The sequence below is a fragment of the Panthera uncia genome, chromosome F1 (genome assembly GCF_023721935.1).
Source record: "Panthera uncia isolate 11264 chromosome F1, Puncia_PCG_1.0, whole genome shotgun sequence".
NCBI classification, from domain to species: domain Eukaryota; kingdom Metazoa; phylum Chordata; class Mammalia; order Carnivora; family Felidae; genus Panthera; species Panthera uncia.
This window is the reverse complement of record NC_064813.1, coordinates 18087976-18108309: the sequence shown is the minus strand read 5'-3', so window position 1 is coordinate 18108309 and position 20334 is coordinate 18087976. Positions and strand designations below refer to the sequence as shown.

At 41.2% G+C, this 20334-nt stretch overlaps 1 protein-coding gene across 1 annotated transcript in view; it reads right to left on the bottom strand.

Annotated features, from left to right (window-relative positions):
- PAPPA2 (pappalysin 2) overlaps positions 1–20334 on the bottom strand; it is an 86211-nt gene that overhangs the window by 46185 nt on the left and 19692 nt on the right. Inside the window, exons 6-8 of the mRNA XM_049635036.1 lie at positions 9867–10035; positions 8307–8442; positions 6490–6599 (exon numbers count right to left, since the gene is read on the bottom strand). Of these exons, the coding sequence (XP_049490993.1) occupies positions 6490–6599; positions 8307–8442; positions 9867–10035 (415 nt within the window). The remainder of the gene's footprint in view (positions 1–6489; positions 6600–8306; positions 8443–9866; positions 10036–20334) is intronic.

Below are 20334 nucleotides of genomic sequence, written 5' to 3'. Positions count from 1 at the left end.
GCTGACAGCTCAGAGCCTGGAGCCTGCTTCAGATTCTGTGTCTCCCTCTCTCTCTGCCCCTCCCCTGCTCTCTCTCTCTCTCTCTCTCAAAAATAAGTAAACATTAAAAAAAATTTTTTTAAAGACAAATGATCCATACATTTCTGTCTACACACACACACACACACACACACACATGTACACACACAAATAAGCAAAGTACAGAACTCATAGAATGATACGTTTCTTTTTCATAGAGATAGCTGGTAATATCTGTTCAGAGATGAAGGAAATTTCCAAAGGTAAGATTTGTACTAAATGAAGTGAAATTTCATTTTTACTGAATTCAGAACTATATGCTAAAATCCATGCAAGACATTTCAAAAGTGTTATATTTGACTCTTATAACAGCTCTGCAAGACAGATAATATTATCGTCACTCTCGCTGATGCACAGACAGAAGCGACCGAGGGGTAAGTACCTGAACCCAGAAGGATCTCACTCTTCTATATGCCAGTTGCTACGTGGAGTTGTTTTTCATCAAAACCCCAGGATACCTAAGTCCTCAGAAATTCTTCCTTTACCAAATAGTATATGATTCTAGGAGTCAGGTATCATTTGCAGGAATAAAGACCAGCAGAACTTCCCAGAGGAGGGCAAATAAACTTTGTGGGTATCTAGAAAGTATACTTGATTGTTCTTTAAAAACAATCTCTTTCCCAACAAGGAATAATAGTGTTACAGGGAACTGTCTCTCTAAATGATTTTTGTTAGACGTTATGGAGAAGGAAGAGAAGTGTGGGGGTTCTCATAGTTGAGAGGACTGACTTCTTTTCTACTTGCTGATGCAAACACATACTAGGCGGGGAAGAAATGACTACGGCAAACAGGGTGATTCGGGGGAAAATCACACTGGATTTGGAATCAGACAAGTCGATTGCACTTCTTTCTCCATTGCTTGTTAGCTGTGCAAGCTTGGACAGATCATCCAACATCAAATTTATTGGTAAAACAAGGATAATCAAATCCTGCTTTCCTAGTTTATTAGTTTGTGATAAGATTAAAATGAAATTATAAATATATAAAAACATATATTTTATATATATACACAACGTTGAAAACAACAAAGTGTTATCCAAACGTAAGATATCATTTTTATTACAAAGAATGAAGTCATTGGAAGCAGACTAGAGAAAATGATACAATTCAATTCATTTGCTCTGTAGTCCTGCCAGATAAAAAGGTATTTGAAGAATGGGAGATAGGGATTTGCACGAAATAAGGAGATCACCACTTACTAAACAAAGGAGCCAGGCTCCAAACAGGCGTGCTTGTACTTAAAATATTTATGTTGTCAGTACTTTATTTTGTAACAACAGTGTCTCTCAAAACACTCCAGCGGAATTACCTGGTGTGCCCCATGGCGTCACCAGCCTTTCTGAAGGGGGAACCCAGCTCTGTTCCTCTTACAAACTGCCCACGTGAATTTTTAAGGACACCAATACTTTACATTGAGTACAATATGGACCCTCCCCCAAGATGATTAGATGTGAGTTATAGGGATTTTACTTGATGAAGAGTTTCATTTAATACAACTGCTTTGCTTCTTATTTATGAGGACAAAATTAGCTTTCCCACCCCTCATGAGCTGCTGGGTGTCACAAAATAGCAGACATCATGAAATCATCTGTGGCTCGTGTATAATCTTCTGAGGACCTGGGAACATAAGAACAATAACTTCGTCCCCATTCCCAGTGCTTCCATGGACCCCTTTCTCTTGTTTTCTGTTATGGTAAAGTTTTGATATCCTAAGGGGCGCCGGGGTGGTTCAGTCGGTTGAATGTCCGACTTCTGCTCAGGTCATGATCTCACGGTTTGTGGTTCGAGCCCCGAGTAGGGCTCTGTGCTGACAGCTCAGAGCCTGGAGCCTGCTTCGGAATCTGTGTCTCCCTCTCTCACTCTGCCTCTCCCCCACTCATGCTCTGTCTCTCTGTCTCAAGAATGAATAAACATTCACAAAAAAAAATTTTTTTAAAGGAAGAAAAACAGCATCCCATGTAAGCTTTTTTTTGTAAGCAATACTCCTTTATTCCATTATATCCATGAAATTGTTGAGAGATGCCCAAAGGACAGCTTGTTTAGCCATTCTATGATAATTCATGTGAACTGCTGGATTAACTCTGGGTTTTCTTTTGGCACAAAGAATATTGATTTGGGGGTTCAGGAGAAGATGTTATCAATTATATGTTCCATTTTTTTACTAAATTTTTTGAGAGAAAAAAATTTTTTTTCTTTTTTTTCTTTTTGTGCACGTGCACATAAGCAGGGGAGAAGCAGAGGAGAGAGAATGAGAGAGAGAGAGAGAGAGAGAGAGAGAGAGAGAGAGAGAATCTTAAGCAGGCTCCACACAAGATCAGCCAATCTCATGACTGTGAGATCCTGACCTGAGCCTAAATCAGGAGTCAGACACTTAACCAACTGAGCCACCCAGGCACCCCATTTGTGTCCAGCTTTTGAAATTCTGACCTCCAGATATCTTTTTAAGGGACGAATTAGTCTTACAAGGTAAGGATGAAACTCATTTTGTGAGTTACCTCAATTTTTCCTCCTCATTATTAGAAGAAGTTAATTCACTTTGTTTTCACGCAGAAATAGGACACAAGTCTCAAAAGCACCACTAAAATAATAGTGCCTCTAACAGTATGAAAATTGTGATTGGTATAGTTATACCCCCAAATCATAAAGAACAGGGCAGTATCATTACAGATGGGAAGAGCAGACAGTGGTGAGGAAAAGCGATCTGTCTCCAGTAAGAATGGAAACTGATCAAGAAAGATTGTTCTTCATCAAGCACAAAGCTAAGTTCTACCCGCGTTTCTCATCTGATACTCACATTCACCTTTTGAAATAGGTATTATGTCCATTTTATACACAAGAAACAGAGGCGCAGAACAGTAAAATTGCCTAAAATTATGCAGCTGAGGAAGAACAGAGATCATGAGTAAAAACTCGGCTTTTTTTTTTAAATACATTAAAAAAAATTTTTTTTTAATGTTTATTCCTTTTTGAGAGAGAGAGAGAGAGTGAGCGGAGGAGGGGCAAAGGGAGAGGGAGACACAGAATCCAAAGCAGGCTCCAGGCTCTGAGCTGTCAGCACAGAGCCTGACGCGGGGCTCGAACCCACAAACTGTGAAATCATGACCTGAGCCGAAAGTGGACACTTAACCAACTGAGCCACCCAGGTGCCCCGTTTTTAACACATTTGGATTCTAAGGTCTACAACATTTCTGTGATGCTATCATCCTTAAACCATACCTGGATAACCTGTTTCAAAATCTGGATTTACTGACTAGACCATACTCAAGACATATGCAGTGATTTTGATGTTTGGCTTAAGGAGAAAAAAAAATATTCTGCATTTCCTCTCTGGGGTGGACAACTTGAAAATGACAAGGGTGTGATGACATATAGTCACATAGTCACAGAGAGCTGCTGAAATCTGATGAAATTTGGAGTTTGATGAGGAAACAGACACTTCCAAAGTAGAAAATGGCGCTACAAGAATTTCTTTGCTCATTCCACCAATGTTTATAAGACACCTACGAGGTTCCCAGCACTGGAAAAGCTACCAGGAATATAATGTAAACAAAAAGCTACAGAAAAAGGGAAAATAACTAATAACGAATCTTGTGAAGGACAGTTAAGAAAAAGGAGGCTTTCAGAAAACAGAGAATATTATTTTCTAGTTTGGAAACAGGAAAGTCGCTGTATTTGGCGCCCCTGCTGTCTTCATGAAGACAACTGAACTGCTCTTCTTTGAATGTCCCACTTGGAAAGCAGAAGCAGGAGACCCCCACTCACTGGAAGGCCTGCACTCTGGCCTTCCAAGTTCCCACTGGATGCCTTCATGGTGAAGTGGGTGGAGGAGAGTTCCTCAAGCAGGTGATTTCTCAAGAGGAAGAGAAGGGTCTGAAATGTCCTAAGCCTTTCCCCCTTTAGAGCTACTAATGAAGAAAGAGAAGGTTTTCCTCACAGGAAGTTGAGTTTAAGGGACTGAAGGAAAAGGTCCAGACCATCTGGAGCTCCATGAAACATGAGGCCAGAGTTCTTCCTCCAGGCATTGCAATTCTAGCTAGGCCTTCACAACAGACTGTGGGGAGTGGCACAGAAAGTTTAGGAAGGCCAGGGATGGGAGAACCAGGCAAGGTGTTTTCTGGCTTTCTCCTTCCCACCCCAGTCCAGTCTTCAAGCTGCCCTCAGGCTCCTGGTGAGCTCCACCCTGCTCAGTGGCCTGCCCTGCAGGATCTTGCCCGGCCGTCTCTCCCCTATCTCAGCCTTCCAGTATCCATCTTCCCTCTCCCTCACTCCCGCACATACCCTGGTTTCAGCCACAGAGAACTTCTTACATTCCCAAGCCTCTAGAACATTCCTCTCTTGATCATACGTTATGACCCAGAGGAAAAGCCTCCTCATCCTTTGATCCTTCCTGAAGCTCCTAAACAGAAGAATTAGTTGCTTCCTCCAGGGTGTTCCCACAGCACCTTCTACCACAAACAAACCACTTCCCATGTTGCATTATTATAAATGTCTGTTTTCATGGCCAGATTTTAAGTCTTTAAGTCTTGTAAATAGAAGGACTATCATTTTTTCATCTCCATATTCCCTGCACTCAGCCCCATTCCAGGGTCCACAGTTAAGTTCCGATCAAGGATTGTCCAATGAATAACTGATTGAATTCGTAGGAGCACGCCATTCCCGTTCCCCTCTCCTGAGTCACACATAAGAGTAATTTTTCCTGATCCTCTTGCTTTGACACAAATCCCTGCTGATAAGATAGCACCACTAGCTGGTGAGGAAAAAAGAAGCAATCTGAGGACGCTTTCCAGATGAAATGTGGTACATCTCTAGAATCCATCTCTTGGTCACTCTAGGAGAGCAGCCTTCCAAGGATTTCATTTGTTAGTCTAATAAGGCAACCAAGCTCCCAGACTCCCTGTCATCCCCACCCTTCCCATTCTAAGGAGAGATACCTAACTTACCACAGGATCTTCTCCATCCTGATTTTGTATTGCCTTTTCTTACTCTTTCTCATTTATTCACCTCTCAGATATTTACTGAGAACTTACTACATATTAGACACTGTTCTAGGATATGGGAATATAGTAGTGAATGGAACAGACAATAATCCCTCCTTGGGCTTTTTATTATAGCAGCAGAAAGGGATACTAAATAAGATACATAAGTAAAATATATAATATGCCTGGTAATGGTAAGTCATAAGGAGAAAAAATAAAAAAGGGAAAGGGGGACAGAAAGTGTTAGGTGAGTTAAAATTTTAGCTAGAACAGTCAAAGAGGGCCTGGAATTTGAGTAAAATTCTAAAGAAAGCCAAGGAGCAAGACGTGAAGATACCTGGGAGAAGAACAGTCTAGGCAGAGGGAACTGCAGAGCAAAGGTCCTGAGGTGGGAGTGTACCTGGCATGTTTAAGAATCAGCCAGGAAGCCACTCTGGCAAGATCAGAGTGAGCCAAGGGAAGCGTGTAGGGGAGAAAGTCAGAAAGGTACAGGTGATCACTGGAGGAGAGGAGGCCATGGAACCGAGAACCCAGGTTTTGGGAGGATCAAGTGTGTGGACACCGAAACCAATGAGTTATGCAGGAATATCAGCTCACATGACTATGACCTAGGAGCTAAAATGTTTAAGAAATGAGAAGAGGAGGTGACTGGAGGGTCAGAGGATGACAGAAGATGAGGGTGGTGAGTGATTTGCTCCTTTGGCATTAGATTCAAATGTGGGTGACTCCAGGGAGGAGGCAGGGTAATGGCTTGGAAATGGCACTGAGGAGATGGGCGGGATGGGGGGGAGCGGACAGCAGCCCTTCTTCTAGGCCCAGAGGAGAGAAAAGGCAGGGATGGGCATTCTTGGGGTTTCAACTGAGAATGCAAACAAACGGAGAGCCCAGAGAAGAGGCCGTCGATGTACTGGGTCCTACCCACGACTGACTGGACTCCAGATGGCCCTGGGAGAGGATCTCGGGGTTCAGAAAGGGTGGGGACAGAGACAGGGAAGGCAGCTCTCTCGGACTCCCTGTGGTCATTCTTTCCCCGTTTCCAGTTTCATCACCATCTCTTCCAAGCCATCCTTCCCTCTCCACCCTTCTTTCATCTTTATTCATTTCTTTGGCTTCCTCAAAGTCTTCCTGTCCTACTTTTCATTAGCAGTGATTTTCTCTTTCAATTTCCCTTCCTGAATTACCGTTCTCTTATGTCTCCAAGTCCTCCTTCTAGATTATCTTTTAAACTGTCCTTTGGATAGGGGCCATCTTTTTTCCCAAGTGTCCTCTTTTCTCCTCCTGAGTTTTAATTTAATCTCTCTAGGAATGAGCCGTGTGGTTGTTTGCTTTAAAGATACTTTGAAAGCTTCGGAAATTACTCCAGGGAATATGCTGTCAGTTGTGGATTTCTCAGCCATCTTACGTCCCTGGCACATAAAAATGTCCCTTTCCTCACCTGGACTTTGACAGGTTCCATCCAGTGCTCCAGCGTGTCAGCAGTGACGTTCTCAGGCAGAACTACGGGGTCACTAGGGGGAATCACACATGATGGGGAACACACAGCACCTGAAGGAACAGAAATTTACAGCAGAGACTTGAACTTCCTAGATCTCAGTCTTTTTCATCCTGGAACGGACAGCTTTGATTTTTTAAGGGCAATTAATTTGTATGTTATGGGTCACCACATAATCACGGCTATAGGCAGGGCTGACATTCATCTACCATGTACCTGTAGAGACCCTTCTACACTAATTGTGACAGAGGTCACTGCTCCACGTTAACTCCCCTTGACCCAATGTCCACTCCTCTTTCTGGTCCAGAACAGCCCCTCCTCTGCAATCTCTGAACCCCTGCATGATCCAGCAATTAAAAGTTTGACTCTTGGTCCTGCAGACTCCCAAGACCCCACTCTAGGACTCTGGCCAGCCGAAGACTATCCTGATTGGCCGATGCCTTTTAGCACATTTAATATCATTCCTGCTTATATGATCTCTGGAAGGCTGATAATTACAGCAGCCATCACCTAAGAAGTGTACTAGCTGGGGGGAAAATGGCCCAGAAATGATGAAGGCAGATTTATGTCTGTTGCCCCACTGAACATTATGCTGGCAGCCAAGAAACCTATGTGTTTAAAAGAGAAAGCAACAGGAAATTAGAAGCAGAGATTTTGGTCATGTGTTAGCCTTCTGAAGGAAAATCTTGCTCTACTCCCTTGTATGTGGGTCCAAGTGTCTTAGAAAATTCTATTCAAAGACGGCTTGCTCCCAGGGTTCCGTTTCCTCATCTATAGATATGCTCATCTCCAAGTTTCTTTGCAGCTCTTGCGATCTCTATTTCTATGTTTTTTAAAAACCTATGAAATAACTCAAAATGCTACATGACTCTTAAGAGCTCTATATATGTGAGCACCTGACATTTTAATGCAGAAAGTAGAGAGTGGGGAGATGAGAATTTGCTCATGAAATACCATTCAAGAGGCCCAGTCTGAGCACCCTACTACTCTGTGCCTGGCCATGAGATATCTCGGTGCAAAGAGCAGCTTGAAGATGATAAAGAACCGTCTCAGAAACTAATGAACTTTCTCATTCACTCAAATTATACCCATTGGCGTGACACAGAATGACATAAAATTACTCCTTACTTATGCAGTTCAGAACTCAGGGTTAACCTTACAAGGTTTGCCACAAACAGCATTTCTTTTCTATGATCCTTATGGCCAGCCAGGGCAAAGTTGAATCAACTTCTCTATAGATCAGCTCCGACCACAGAGTTGCAATTACTTGATTCAGAAGTTGCCCAGAGGCTCCGGAGCCTGTTCCCCTGTAGAGAAAGAATGGCCGAAGGGCAATGCAAGCCTGCAATCTCCAAGCGGCCCTTTCAGGAGGGAATGCCCCGCTCCAGATGCAAGGGCAGAAATGACAGAGAAGGGACTCAGGACATGTGTGGTATGTGGCTACACATTCCCGCCTGTCCTCTTGGACTACAACTCAACTCCTGCCACAAATCAATCCACTCTCTGCCTGCAGCTAAGTGGGTGACATGACCAGACACTCTGCAAACGGCTCAGCAGCAGCACCAATACCAACGGCATACACATGTGCGAGAGTAAAATGGATGCGTTTGCCATAAATTTCATTTTTACTGAAGCAGCGAAGAGTCAACTTGCACCTCCAACCACTCCTCAGGGAGGACAGTGGATCTGACTCCAAATCCAGTGAGGCCTCATAAAAGGATGCCTTGGGAGCAGAATTCAGCATCTCGTCCCAAACTTACCAATCCCGTATCCCTGTTCACACTTGTACTCCACAAAATTCAGCTCCGATGGGGGTGGTGGGCACTCCCCTTGTAGGTTCTCACACAGCTTGAACTCCTCAGTCCACAGTCCCTCCTTAGTGCAGAGGATAGGAACCTAGAATATCAGAAGTAAACATTTCCATTCTTATTTTGTTAATTTCATTTAGAACAAAGGGGAAAAAGAGGTCTGATTAAATGGTAGTGTTCTCCAAGTTTTAGGACCTGGACTAAAAGACACGATTGAAGTAATAAACCATGTTGTTACTGACCACAAAATAAAAATAAAAAATGAGAAAAGTTAAGACAATTTTTTTTTGGCGTGTTGACGTGAAGAAATCATGAACAATCTTGTCATTAATGAAATTTATTAACAATGTGCTTTCCTTTGGATAGAAGGAATCAGACAGTTGTTAACTGTAGCCCACATATTCGTAGCTATTTTTGGACTTTTTTCCACAGATGGCGTTGTTTTGCATCGATTCATCCATACTATCACACCAATGCTGCTTGTAGCAAATGTCAGATTTTTTTCAAGAGGAGTGTGATCCAGTGAAGCCAATTCATAATCTTTATGAAGGTGTTTTTGCCTTTCTGCTTGAATGGGCACATCACGGTTGCTTTTGATCTCACCAAAGTTTTATTCCCTCTCTCCATAGGTGTGCTGGTTTGTGTAACTCTTGGCTCTACAGCCCCAATGATCACAAAGCATACTATAGGCAGATCACAGGGAAAATAGCAGCAAATTGCAAAACCCAAGGAAGCAAGGTTTTAGAATTGTAGATAACTCTCTCTTCATCCAGGGCCAACTCCTTGAGGCCTTAAACAATCTGTGCAAATGGATGTGTTTGATTTCTCTGGGGCCTCATTTCATGGCATATTCTTTCCACATCTGTCCAGCAGTGCTTACCTTGGAGTGCTGGACACTGAGATAGACATGGGCCAGGAGAGCAGTCAAGGTCATTGATCTCTGCCTAGGAAGTCTGCCTAACTTCCTGCCTCATGTATGTGTGTGGTACTTGAAAAGATTCAAACCTGACATTGATTTTAATCATGTAACCAGGATAAGACTGTGGTTTTCATTTGAGACCTCTTGCGCCAAAATCCTAGGGAGAATGGTAGTCAAACGGTGTTTTTTGCCTCGCCTTTGCCGAGGAATTTGTGTTTCTGTTCAGGACTCCATTCTGTTGAAAAACATGATACCAGCTTTCATAGCCAGGTTAGGTCAGTGGCCATACATGGGAGGAAATCACACTGACTGCCAAATCAAAATCCCAGCATTTCTGGAATTTACCCAGGGACCCAACCCATCCGGTTTTTCCTTTTATCCAAGAGGAAGTTCTAAACTCAGGAGAAACTATTCCAAAAACATGGTCTCTTCTGAATTCTCCATCAAATAATAGCAACACCGCTGGGTAGAACCCCAACTTAGGAAGGCCCTGCCTGTTGGGATTCATTTAGATCATCTCTGGTGAGCATTCTTGGACGGGTCATCAGGATTAGAGCATGGCCTGCTCCAAAACCAAGTTCAAGTCATCTTACCCTTCCGTCTTCCTGGTTACAGCTGAGCACACACCGGCTGTTGAGTTCAAAGCCATTGGTACATTCATACATGCCTTCAAAGACAGGGGAAGGGGGCTCACACACCACTGGAACGCAGCTGCCTTGCTCCCAGATGCCACCCTCCAGGCACTGTATCTTCAGGAAATTGCTGATGAGACATGAAACAAAATAGCCCGTTAGACTTCCGTAAAGAGGTCATGGGAGAAGACTGAATTCTCCATAAGTCTAAGGAGTAGCAAATAGGCGGGAGCAGTTCGTTCTTGTTAGCTATGGGTCCTACCTCTCCAGTCTAATTTCCAAGTCATGGAAGGAAAAATAGTAGTATACACTTAGTATCAGTGATAACAGTAGCTCCTGTATAGTATAGACATACCTTGGAGACACTGCAGGTTTGGCTCCAGACTATCACAAGAAAGCAGATATTGCAATAAAGTGAGTCAAATGAATTTTTGGTCTTCAGTGCATTTAAACCTATGTTTACACTCTACTGTGGTCTATGAAGTGTGCACCAGCATTATGTATGAAAAAACAACGAAACTTAATCCTATCCAAGTTTTGATTTAAAGTGAGCTATGTGTGGGGTGCCTGGGGGGCTCAGTCAGCTAAGCATCTCACTTTGGCTCAGGGCCGTGATCTCACAGTTCCTGAGTTCAAGCCCCGCATTGGGCTCTCTGTTGACAGCTCAGAGCCTGGAGCCTGCTTTGGATTCTGTGTGTGTGTCTCTCTCTCTGCCCCTCTCCCACTTGTGCTCTCTCTCTCTCTCTCTTACAAAAACAAACATTAAAATTTTTTTTAAATAAAAAAATAAAAATAAAGTGAGATACATGTGATTCTTCCTTTTACCCAAACACTTAGAGAACGTCGTGGGGTTATTAACTGGCCTAATTCTAGTTTTGTTGTGTCTCTGTATTCAGAGGCTCAAGGAGAGGGAGAGGGACAGGGGAATGGCCAGATAGTGAAGTAGTCAGAACACCCATGATATTTATCAGTTAAGTTTGCTGCCTTATATAGGTGTGGTTCATGGTCCCCAAAATGATTATAATAATAACATCAAAGATTGCTGATTACAGATCACCATAACAAATACAATACTAATGAAAAAAGTCTAAGATAGTGTGAGAATTACCAAGATATGACACAGAGACAAGAGGTGAGTAAATGCTGTCAGAAAAATGATGCCTATAGACCTGCTCAGTGTTGCCACGAGGCTTCTATTTGTAAAAAACTGCAATGTCTTCAGAGCACAATAAAGCGAAACACCATACAACTAGGTATGCTTGCAATATATGATCTATTACTCTCAAGAGAGCTTGATAAATACCAGTTCAGGGTCTAACCTGTTTACACTTGGGTTTTATGTAAGCCTTTCATCTTGAGAAGTCTTACTCCTAAGTGCACTGGGAGATGCCAGGTAGGATGATGGGAAGAAAAAGTTATGCCAAACTCAGTGGACTACCCAGAAGTGACTTGGGATCATCAGTGTTAATACGGTAACACAACTGATAACGCTACCACTGTTTCTTAGTTCTCTGGAGAGGGGAGAAGATGCAGCATACAGATTTTCTTTTAAAACAGAGTTTCTTTTAAAACTCTTATCCTGAACTTCTGAAGGGCAAGAATCTCACTAGAGATTACCATGGCCATTTTGTTTGTTTGCGAGTCCATGACTTCCTTGGAAAGAATTCACAGCTTTTGTCAGATTCTCAGAGGGGGCACGACTCAGCACTGGGCCTGAAACAACTGCTCTTCCTTCTCGCGTACGAACATGGCCTCCAACCAGAGAGACTGTTTTGGGGTAGACAGCAGTCAACAGAACTGGGTCTTGACACGGTGAATTCCATTCCATTCCCCTTCTGACTCACTGCCAATTTGAGGGTGTTTTCCATGTTGCTGTTTTAATGCATCCACTTCTGATTCAGAATGATTCTGGATGGCTCAGTCAGTTGAGCGTCTGACTTTGGCTCAGGTCATGATCTCATGGTTCGTGAGTTCAAGTCCTGAGTCGGGCTCTGTGCTGACAGCTCAGAGCCTGGAGCCTGCTTCAGATTCTGTGTCTCTCTCTCTCTCTCTCTGCCCCACCCCTGCTTGTGCTCTGTGTCTCTCAAAAATGAATAAACATTAAAAAAAATTAAAAAAAAAAGAATGATTCTGGCTACATGCTTGTGATTCTAAGATAGAAATAATCCATTGGTCATTGACTCAACCATATGGTAACCCTAAATGATTATTTTACAGTGTCATGACCCTCTTTTTCAATTCAAATACACCAACAACTTTTAATTACTGTCGTACTATTATACAATGCCTCCTGTGGGCTTCCCAGGTATTCTAATATTACACTACTAAAATATTTATCACATTGTTTTATAAATGTGCACATGTCTCTCTTTTCCAGTAAATTGGAAACTTCCTGAGGGCAAGGATTGTATCTTGTCCTTGTTTTTAATTCCTAAGAATAATTCCTAAATAGTATCTAGCTACATTAGGCATTAGTTAAGTATTTTCCAAGTTGAGTAATTTAACCCCAATTCACAGTGTATTAGGCATACCGCAGAGCACATTACACACAGTAACACTGAATGATCAGAATACTCGTCGTGAAATAGTATTATTATTCCTATTTCATAAAGAAACAGACTCAGAAATATTAAGTAATTAGCCCTACAGCACAGAATGCATTTGATTTCAAATAATTTAAATGAATTTTAATAGTTTAAACATTTAAACAATATCCTCCTAGAAACAAGTGAAGGAGTATTCCTTAGTCTGTTTTTTTAATGTTTATTTATTTTGAGAGAAAGGGAGAGAAAGACAGCAAGTGGGGGAAGGGCAGAGAGCAAGAGAGAGAGAGAATCCCAAGCAGGCTCCGTGCTTTCAGCACAGAGCCCAATGTGCGGCTTGAACCAACGAACTGTGAGATCATGACCTGAGCGGGTATCAGGAATTGGATGCTTAACCAACTGAGTCACCCAGGTGCCCCTGTTTGTTTTTGAGGTAGAATTGTTATATAATTTGTTAGTTTCAGATATGCAGCATGATAATTTGATATTTGTATATTTGTATACATTACAAAATGATCACCATAGTAAGTCTAGTTACAATCTATTACCATGCAATTGACATCATTCATACATTTCATTTACTCCCAACTCCCTTTCCCTCTGATAACCATCCATCTGTTCTCTGTATCCATGAGTTTTGTTTTATCTGTTCATTTGTTTTGGGTTTTTTGATTCCACAAATAAGAGAAATATATGGTATTTGTCTTTCTCTAACTTATTTCATTTAGCATAATACCCTCAAGATCTATCCATGTTGTCACAAATGGCAAGATTTCCTTCTTTTTTTTTTTTTAAAAAAGTTTATTTACTTATTTTTGAGGGCGGGGGGAACATGCATGGAGAAGAGGCAGAGAGAGAGGGAGAGAGAGAATCCCAAACAGGCTCCACACTGTCAGTGCAGAGCCCAACTCAGGGCTTGATCCCATGAACAATGAGATCATGACCTGAGCCAAAATCAGGAGTTGGATGCTTAACTGACTGAATCACCCAAGATTTCCTTCTTTTTAATGACTGAGTAGTATCCCATTGTGTATATACACTACATTTTCTTTATCTATTCATCCATTGATTGACACTTGATTGTGTCCATATCTTGGCTATTGTAAATAATGCTGCAATGAACATAGGGAGGCATGTATTGTTTCAAATTTGTGCGTTTTTTTTTTTTTTTTGATAAGTACCCAGACATGAAATAGCTGGATCACTTTGTAGTTTTATTGATTTTCTGAGGTTCCTCCATACTATTTTCCATAGTGGCTATGCTAATTTACATTCACACCAACAATGTACAAGGGTTCTCTTTTCTCCACATCCTCTTCAACACTTGCTATTTCTTGTCTTTTTGATAATAGCCATTCTAACAAATTTGAAAGGATATCTTCCTGTGGTTTTGACTTGTATTTCCCTGATTAATGATTTTGAACATCTTTTCATGTGCCTGTTGGCCATCTGTATATCTTCTTTGGAAACATGTTGATTTTTAATGGGGTTGGTCGTGGGGTTTTTTGCTATTGAGTTGTTTGAGTTCTTTACAAATTTGGGGTATTAAACCCTTATTGATTATATGATTTGCAAACATTTTCTCCCATTCAGTAGGTTGCCTTTTCTTTAGATTGTTGGTTTCCTCTGCTATGAAGAAGCTTTTTAGTTTGATGTAGTCCCACTTGTTTATTTTTGTTGTTGTTGCCTTTGATTTTGGACTCAAATCCAAAAATTCAATGCCGAGACCAATGCTGAGGAGCTTATCTCCTATGTTTTCTTCTAGGAGTTTTATGGTTTCAAGTCTCACATTTAAGTCCTTGATCCATTTGGGCAATTTTTGTGTAGAGTGTGAGACAGTGGTCTAGTTTCATTGTTTTGCATGTGGCTGACCAGTTTTTCCCAACAGCATTAATTAAAGAGACTTCCCTTTTCCCACAGAATATTCTTGGCTCCTTTGTTGTAAATTAATTGACCATATTTGCGTGGGTTTATCGTTGGGCTCTCTATTCTGTTCCATTGATTGATATGTCTGTTTTTATAACAACACTATATTGTTTTGATTACCACAGTTTTGCAGTATAGTTTGAAATCAGGGAGCGTGATACCTCCAGCTTTGTTCTTTCTCAAGATTGCTTTGACTATTCAGGGTCTTCTGTGGCCCCATACAAATTTTAGGACTACTTGTTCTAGTTCTGTGAAAAACACTATTGGCATTTTAATAGAGATTGCAGTGAATTTGTAGATTGCTTTGAATACTATGGATATTTTAACAATATTAATTCTTCTAATCCAAAAGTATGGAATATCTTTCCATTTACTTTTGTCTTCTTCAATTTCTTTCATCAATGTCTTTGAGTTCTTAGTACACACGTCTTTTTACCTCCTTGGCTATATTTATTCCTAGGTATTTTTTTTCAATGCATTGGTAGATGGGGTTGTTTTCTTAATTTCTGTGGTAATTTGTTATTAGTGCCTAGAAACAATTTTACTGAATTCATTTATTAGCTCTTCACTGAACTAAGAAACGCAACTTCACTGAGTTCATTTATTAGTTCCGAAATTTTGTGTGTGTGTGTGTATGGAGTCTTTAGGGTTTTCTCTATATAGTATCATACCATCTACAGACAGTTACAGTTTTAGTTTATTTCTCATTTGGATGTCTTTTATTTCTTTTCTTGCCTAATTGCTATGGCTAGGAGTTCCAAAACTACGTTGATAAAAGTGGCAAGAGTGGGAATCCTTGCCTTGTTCCTAATCTTAGAGAAAAGCTTTTGGCTTTTCACTGTTTATTATGATGTTAAATAGTTACTAAGATTCATACTTTTATTCCCAGGAATATTAGAGTAAAAATCTGATTTTATGACTGGAATTCTGAAGCATCATGGTTTATGTGAACATATATCTACTATCTGCTAATAATAAATACTATTTATGAGTTATATTTCAGGTATTTGGCAAGACACACACATATACATATATATATGTGTGTGTGTGTGTGTATATATATATATATATATATATATATATATATATATATATATATTATTTCATTGAATCTTCCAAATGGCAGTTAAGGTAAATATACTATTATCCACATTTCAGAGAAGGAAACTGGGCCTGAGAGAGATTTAAAGCGAGCTCAAAGATCTACAGTAAAAGGAATGTTAGGACCTGGACCTAGGTGAGCTTCTGCCAAAGCCTGTGGCTGGTCCTTCCACTGTGTCAGGTTTAAATGCTTCTTTTATGCTCTATAGCCCACTTTGAATATTAACAGCATCTCTATCTTAGTGAATATCCCAGATGCCCTTTATCCTGATACCACATCTATGAGTATGGCAAAAAAAGAAGATTCATTTTAATTTTCTGTATGGAGTAATAAATTACAGATCAAATATTACACAAATTTTAGTATACAGCTCAAGGAATTTCTACATGTGAATATATCTGAATAATCACTCAGATCAAGAGAAAGAGTATTTCCAGCTCCTCAGAAATCCCCTGGTGTTACTTACAGTTAAACCTTCCCACACCCCTGCAACCCACACTATTCTGACTTTTTCATCAGCACAGATTAGTCTTGCCTGTTCTGCAACTTTATATAAATGAAATCATACACCATGTACTAGTTCGTATATGGCTTCTTTCCCTTAAAAAACGATGCCACTTAAAAATGTTTTCCCAAATGTAATTTCAATGAAAGGTTTGTAGTTGTTTTGATTATAACTAAACTCCTTTTTGTCCCTCTTATAGACTGGAGAGTCTACTCTTCTTTCACACTACAGAGTTTATATCCTCCCAGGGACTCTCTTCTTTCTACCACCTCCCGCAGATGAGATCCTTCCTCTACCTCTGCTGAACTGACATCCTCCAGCTGGAGAGAGCAGGCAATACCACCAACACCAGGGGAGAGGCAAGGCTGTAAAACCTTGCATGTCAGCATGGCTATAAAGGAAAACCCTTGCTTGGCCAAGATGATAATATTTTGACTTCATGTGGTATTTTTCTCTGAATTGGTTGGAACTCTTCAACATGGAAATAGTCCTCCCTTTTCCTGCCCAGAGTAGAGAGCCATTCAAGAATGCCAATTTCATATACTTCCTTGCCAGTTTAATAACCTCAGGGATGAAGGTAGATAGATCAAACTTGCATGGGGAAGAGTGCCTTGGGCACTGTCGGTGGTACTTGAACAATGTGACAGGCCCTGCACTCCAAACTACCAGTAATATCACTAAAATTTAGAGAGGGAGAATGCTGGAAGGTAGTTCTCACTGGTATCCCTGGACTCCATCAGAGGTACTACAGGCAGGAGTGAAAGGAAGTTGGGAAAGATACCTGATTTCCTAGGAAATGGCATTTCATTTATACACGGGGTCCCTATGCCCCCTTAACCTCATGGATTCTCCTTCCCTGTTTCTTCTCCCTTGTATGGGGATGGCCTATTATGGTCATTTTTCCACACACCTCTCACAGCTTCTGCCTGGCACTCTATCAGATGACATACTTCAGGTTCTACACTCAGACTTCTCACAACACATTTGATTGGTCAATTCCTCAAGGCCCAATAGCAAGCGCTGTCTCACTAGCTCCATGTCAATGCTGTCAATCCCTGTTTGTGGCACTAACCTTGAGATCCCATAGTAAGGAGCCTGGCACTTGAGTGCCATGGGCTGGTTCTGGCCATAAGGAACTGTGATTGTGGCAAAGATTCAGTGTCCCGATTCCTTCCAGTTCCAAGAAATCTGTTTCCACGTAGGGCCCTTGAAGGGGACTACAGCCTATAGCAATGACGAGACTTTGATCTCCAGGGGTGCCACAGATCCCTCTGCTAAGTTTAGTGTTGAGAAATGACCTCTGAGCCTTTTAAAATCATTAATGAAAAAAATTGGTTATTCACAGTGGTTCAACTCGTTCACATAAAGTGTTATGAATCAAGAGTCAAGAGGTACTTTGAAATCATGTAGTGAACAGGTTTGTGTTTCAAAGAATGATGGCATTAGATACTAGATCAATGCACACAGGCAGACCCTCACCAGGACAGGGTTTCCAAGACTTCTTTGATAGTCCAGTCCAAATGTCCTTCAGATGAAACATTCTACTCACTGACTATCTGCTATATTTTTTTCATTCCAGTGAGTAAAAGAGGCTAAACTATCACATTAGGAACCATGAGGAGACTTGCCCAATGCCACATTGCAAGCAATTCACTGGCAAAAGAGAATTGACTCTGGAGTTTTCAAATCATAATATAATGCCGATCCTCAGACCAGTGGTTTCCAAATGACATTTGTAGGCCAATCATGGAGACATTTTAAAGACCTAGATTGACAGGCTTACTAAATCAAGTACCCTGGGACTGGCCTAGCACTCTGTATTTTTTTTAATGGGCCAGCAGTCTTCCTATGTAGCCAGGTTGGCAAACTACTAAAATCGACATTAATTTCCAATAGCAAAAATTAACCTTGCCTGTAGAAATCAGAGAGCAAAATCACCTACCTAACAACCCTGGTGAAAAAGGCTGGACGCTTAGCAAAGACAAAACAGAAACAGCTACAGCCAGACAACTTACTCTGGAAATGGTATCATGAGGAGTTGGGGGTAGGGGGCAGGTTTGTATTTATTTTCCTTCTAAGTACTCCAGACAAATCACCACAATTTCCAAGTTAGAAGATGCTTTTTCCAATTTCCAGAACTTGTGGTATCCACCTAGTGCTGAAAATCCAGCTGTGCTCTTTCTGCTTCTTACTCCACTGCCAGAAGTAAAGATCTTGTAATCAAAACTTGGCTGAAAGTTTGACTGATGTTGCTGGAGGCACACATGAATCTACCCTACCCCATCCTTCTATCACCACTGCAGGGTTTTCAAAAGTAATATTTACTTTTGAAAGGATGCTTGTTGAGTCCAAGAGAATTATCATGTCTTTACCCATCAAGGGCATCCGGTGTCTCCAGTGGGTAGTCCCTCATGAATAATAACAATAACAGAAAACCAATAAAATATTGCGCACTGAAGTGTTAGGGATTGTGCAGAAGAATATATATCTATATCATTCGATCCTCAAACCCACCCGGTGTGATAAGGACGATTGTTATGTGAGTTCTTCATTCCTTTATCTTCCCTCATTCTTTCCCTCAATGACACCCCCTATCATCATCTATCCTGTTGCTCAAATTTGAAACTTAAAACACATCCTTGATTCTACTCTGTCTCTCAATATTACCTTTTCTCCAAGCCCCCATCTGATCTTATTCAATCCATCAGCAAGTCCTCTCAGATTCTGCTCCCAAATATCAGTGGAATCTGTCCCCATACCTCTTGCATCTCCACTGTTATGAGCGCTAGCCCAAGTTTCCACCCCTCACTTCCTTACTGGACACCCCACTTCTCTCCTCTGGATTCCTTTCTATCCAGTTGGCAGACACCGGTCGGCGAGATATTTTATAAAATAAATAAATACATTACATCATGTCATTTTCTTGCTTAGAACATTTCAGTTGCCTCCTCTTGCTTGGAAAAAAAAATCCACACTTTCTCAATTCTTACTCACAAGGCCCTGCATGATCTGGCCCACTCTCTCTGACCTCATCCTACCCCATTCACCTTCTTCAATGTACTTTGTCCACATTGGACTTAGAATCCCAAGCACAACCCAGTTCTTTCCTACCAAAGGAAATTCTCCCTGCTTGTATTTTTCCTTTTGCTTTTCTGAGTGGCTCTTTTTTGTATCTAAAAATAATTTTTGCCACCCCAGAGCAACCTTATTTTACACCTTTATTATTTTCCGTTTTTAATCAAAGCACCTATCTTTCAAAGATGGCATGCTCTGTAATTTTTTTTTTTTTTTTGGTTTTATGAATTTGTTTCCTGTCACCCCCACTGGAATGTAAGCTTGGTAAGAGTAAGACCTTATTTACTATCATATCTTCAGTGGCCAGCACAATGTCTGGTGCATAACAGGCACCAATAAACACGGATTCAATGAACATATAAATGTTTATTTTATAGACGAGGTAAGTAAGGTTTTAGAAAACTAAGATACCTTGCCTGGGATTATCTAAGTGGTTGATGGAAGAAAAGGGATCCATCTGATGGCAATGCCTAAGTCATAACAGGGAAGCACCAGTATTCCTAGAAATGGAGGAGCAGATAAAGTACCTCCCTTTACCAAGTACAAGTGCATTGCGTGTCACAAAGTCCTACCACATAGAACATCCCCCAAAAGCAAGGAGTAACTGCATTATTTTTATTACATAAATAAGGAAACTGAAGCGTTAACTGGTTAAGTGTTTTGTGTGACACACAGGCAGCTTTTTTCGAACTGAAATTCGAAGCCTCTTTGCTCAGAATAGAGTTTAGCCCCCTGCCACTTAAAACGTGGTTCCCAGCACGGTAGCACTAGAATCACCTGGGAGTCTGGTAGCAATGCTGAATCCCAAGCTCCACCCAAGGCCGACTCAATCAGAGTCTGCATTTCATCCAGATCCCCAAGTGATTCCTATGCTCATTCAGGTTTGAGAAGTTCTGCTCCAGACTATGTTAAAAGACAGTGTTCTAGCCCCACCCCGGAGAGAACCATCAGCACTTCCGAACTCCATACCAGCTCTTAACCAACTGCAGACCTGGTTTCTCAAGCCAATATCCTAGATGAAGAGCAGTCACGGGCAGTCCATGGCCCGTGGGTGATTCCGGCCTCTCTACAGCAGGCCTGCTGATGTTTAGCCCCAGTCTACTGTACCGGACTAGAAATAGCATCAGCAGGACCATCCCACCAGACACATTGGCTTTGGTTTTTCCTTCTTCCCTGACTCAAAAAAAGGCCCCTTACAGAGCTCTTTTTCCACGTAAAATAGAGCCTCTCTGAATGAGCTAAGTCCTAAAAGTAGGTACAGTTCTACTTGGAAGCCCC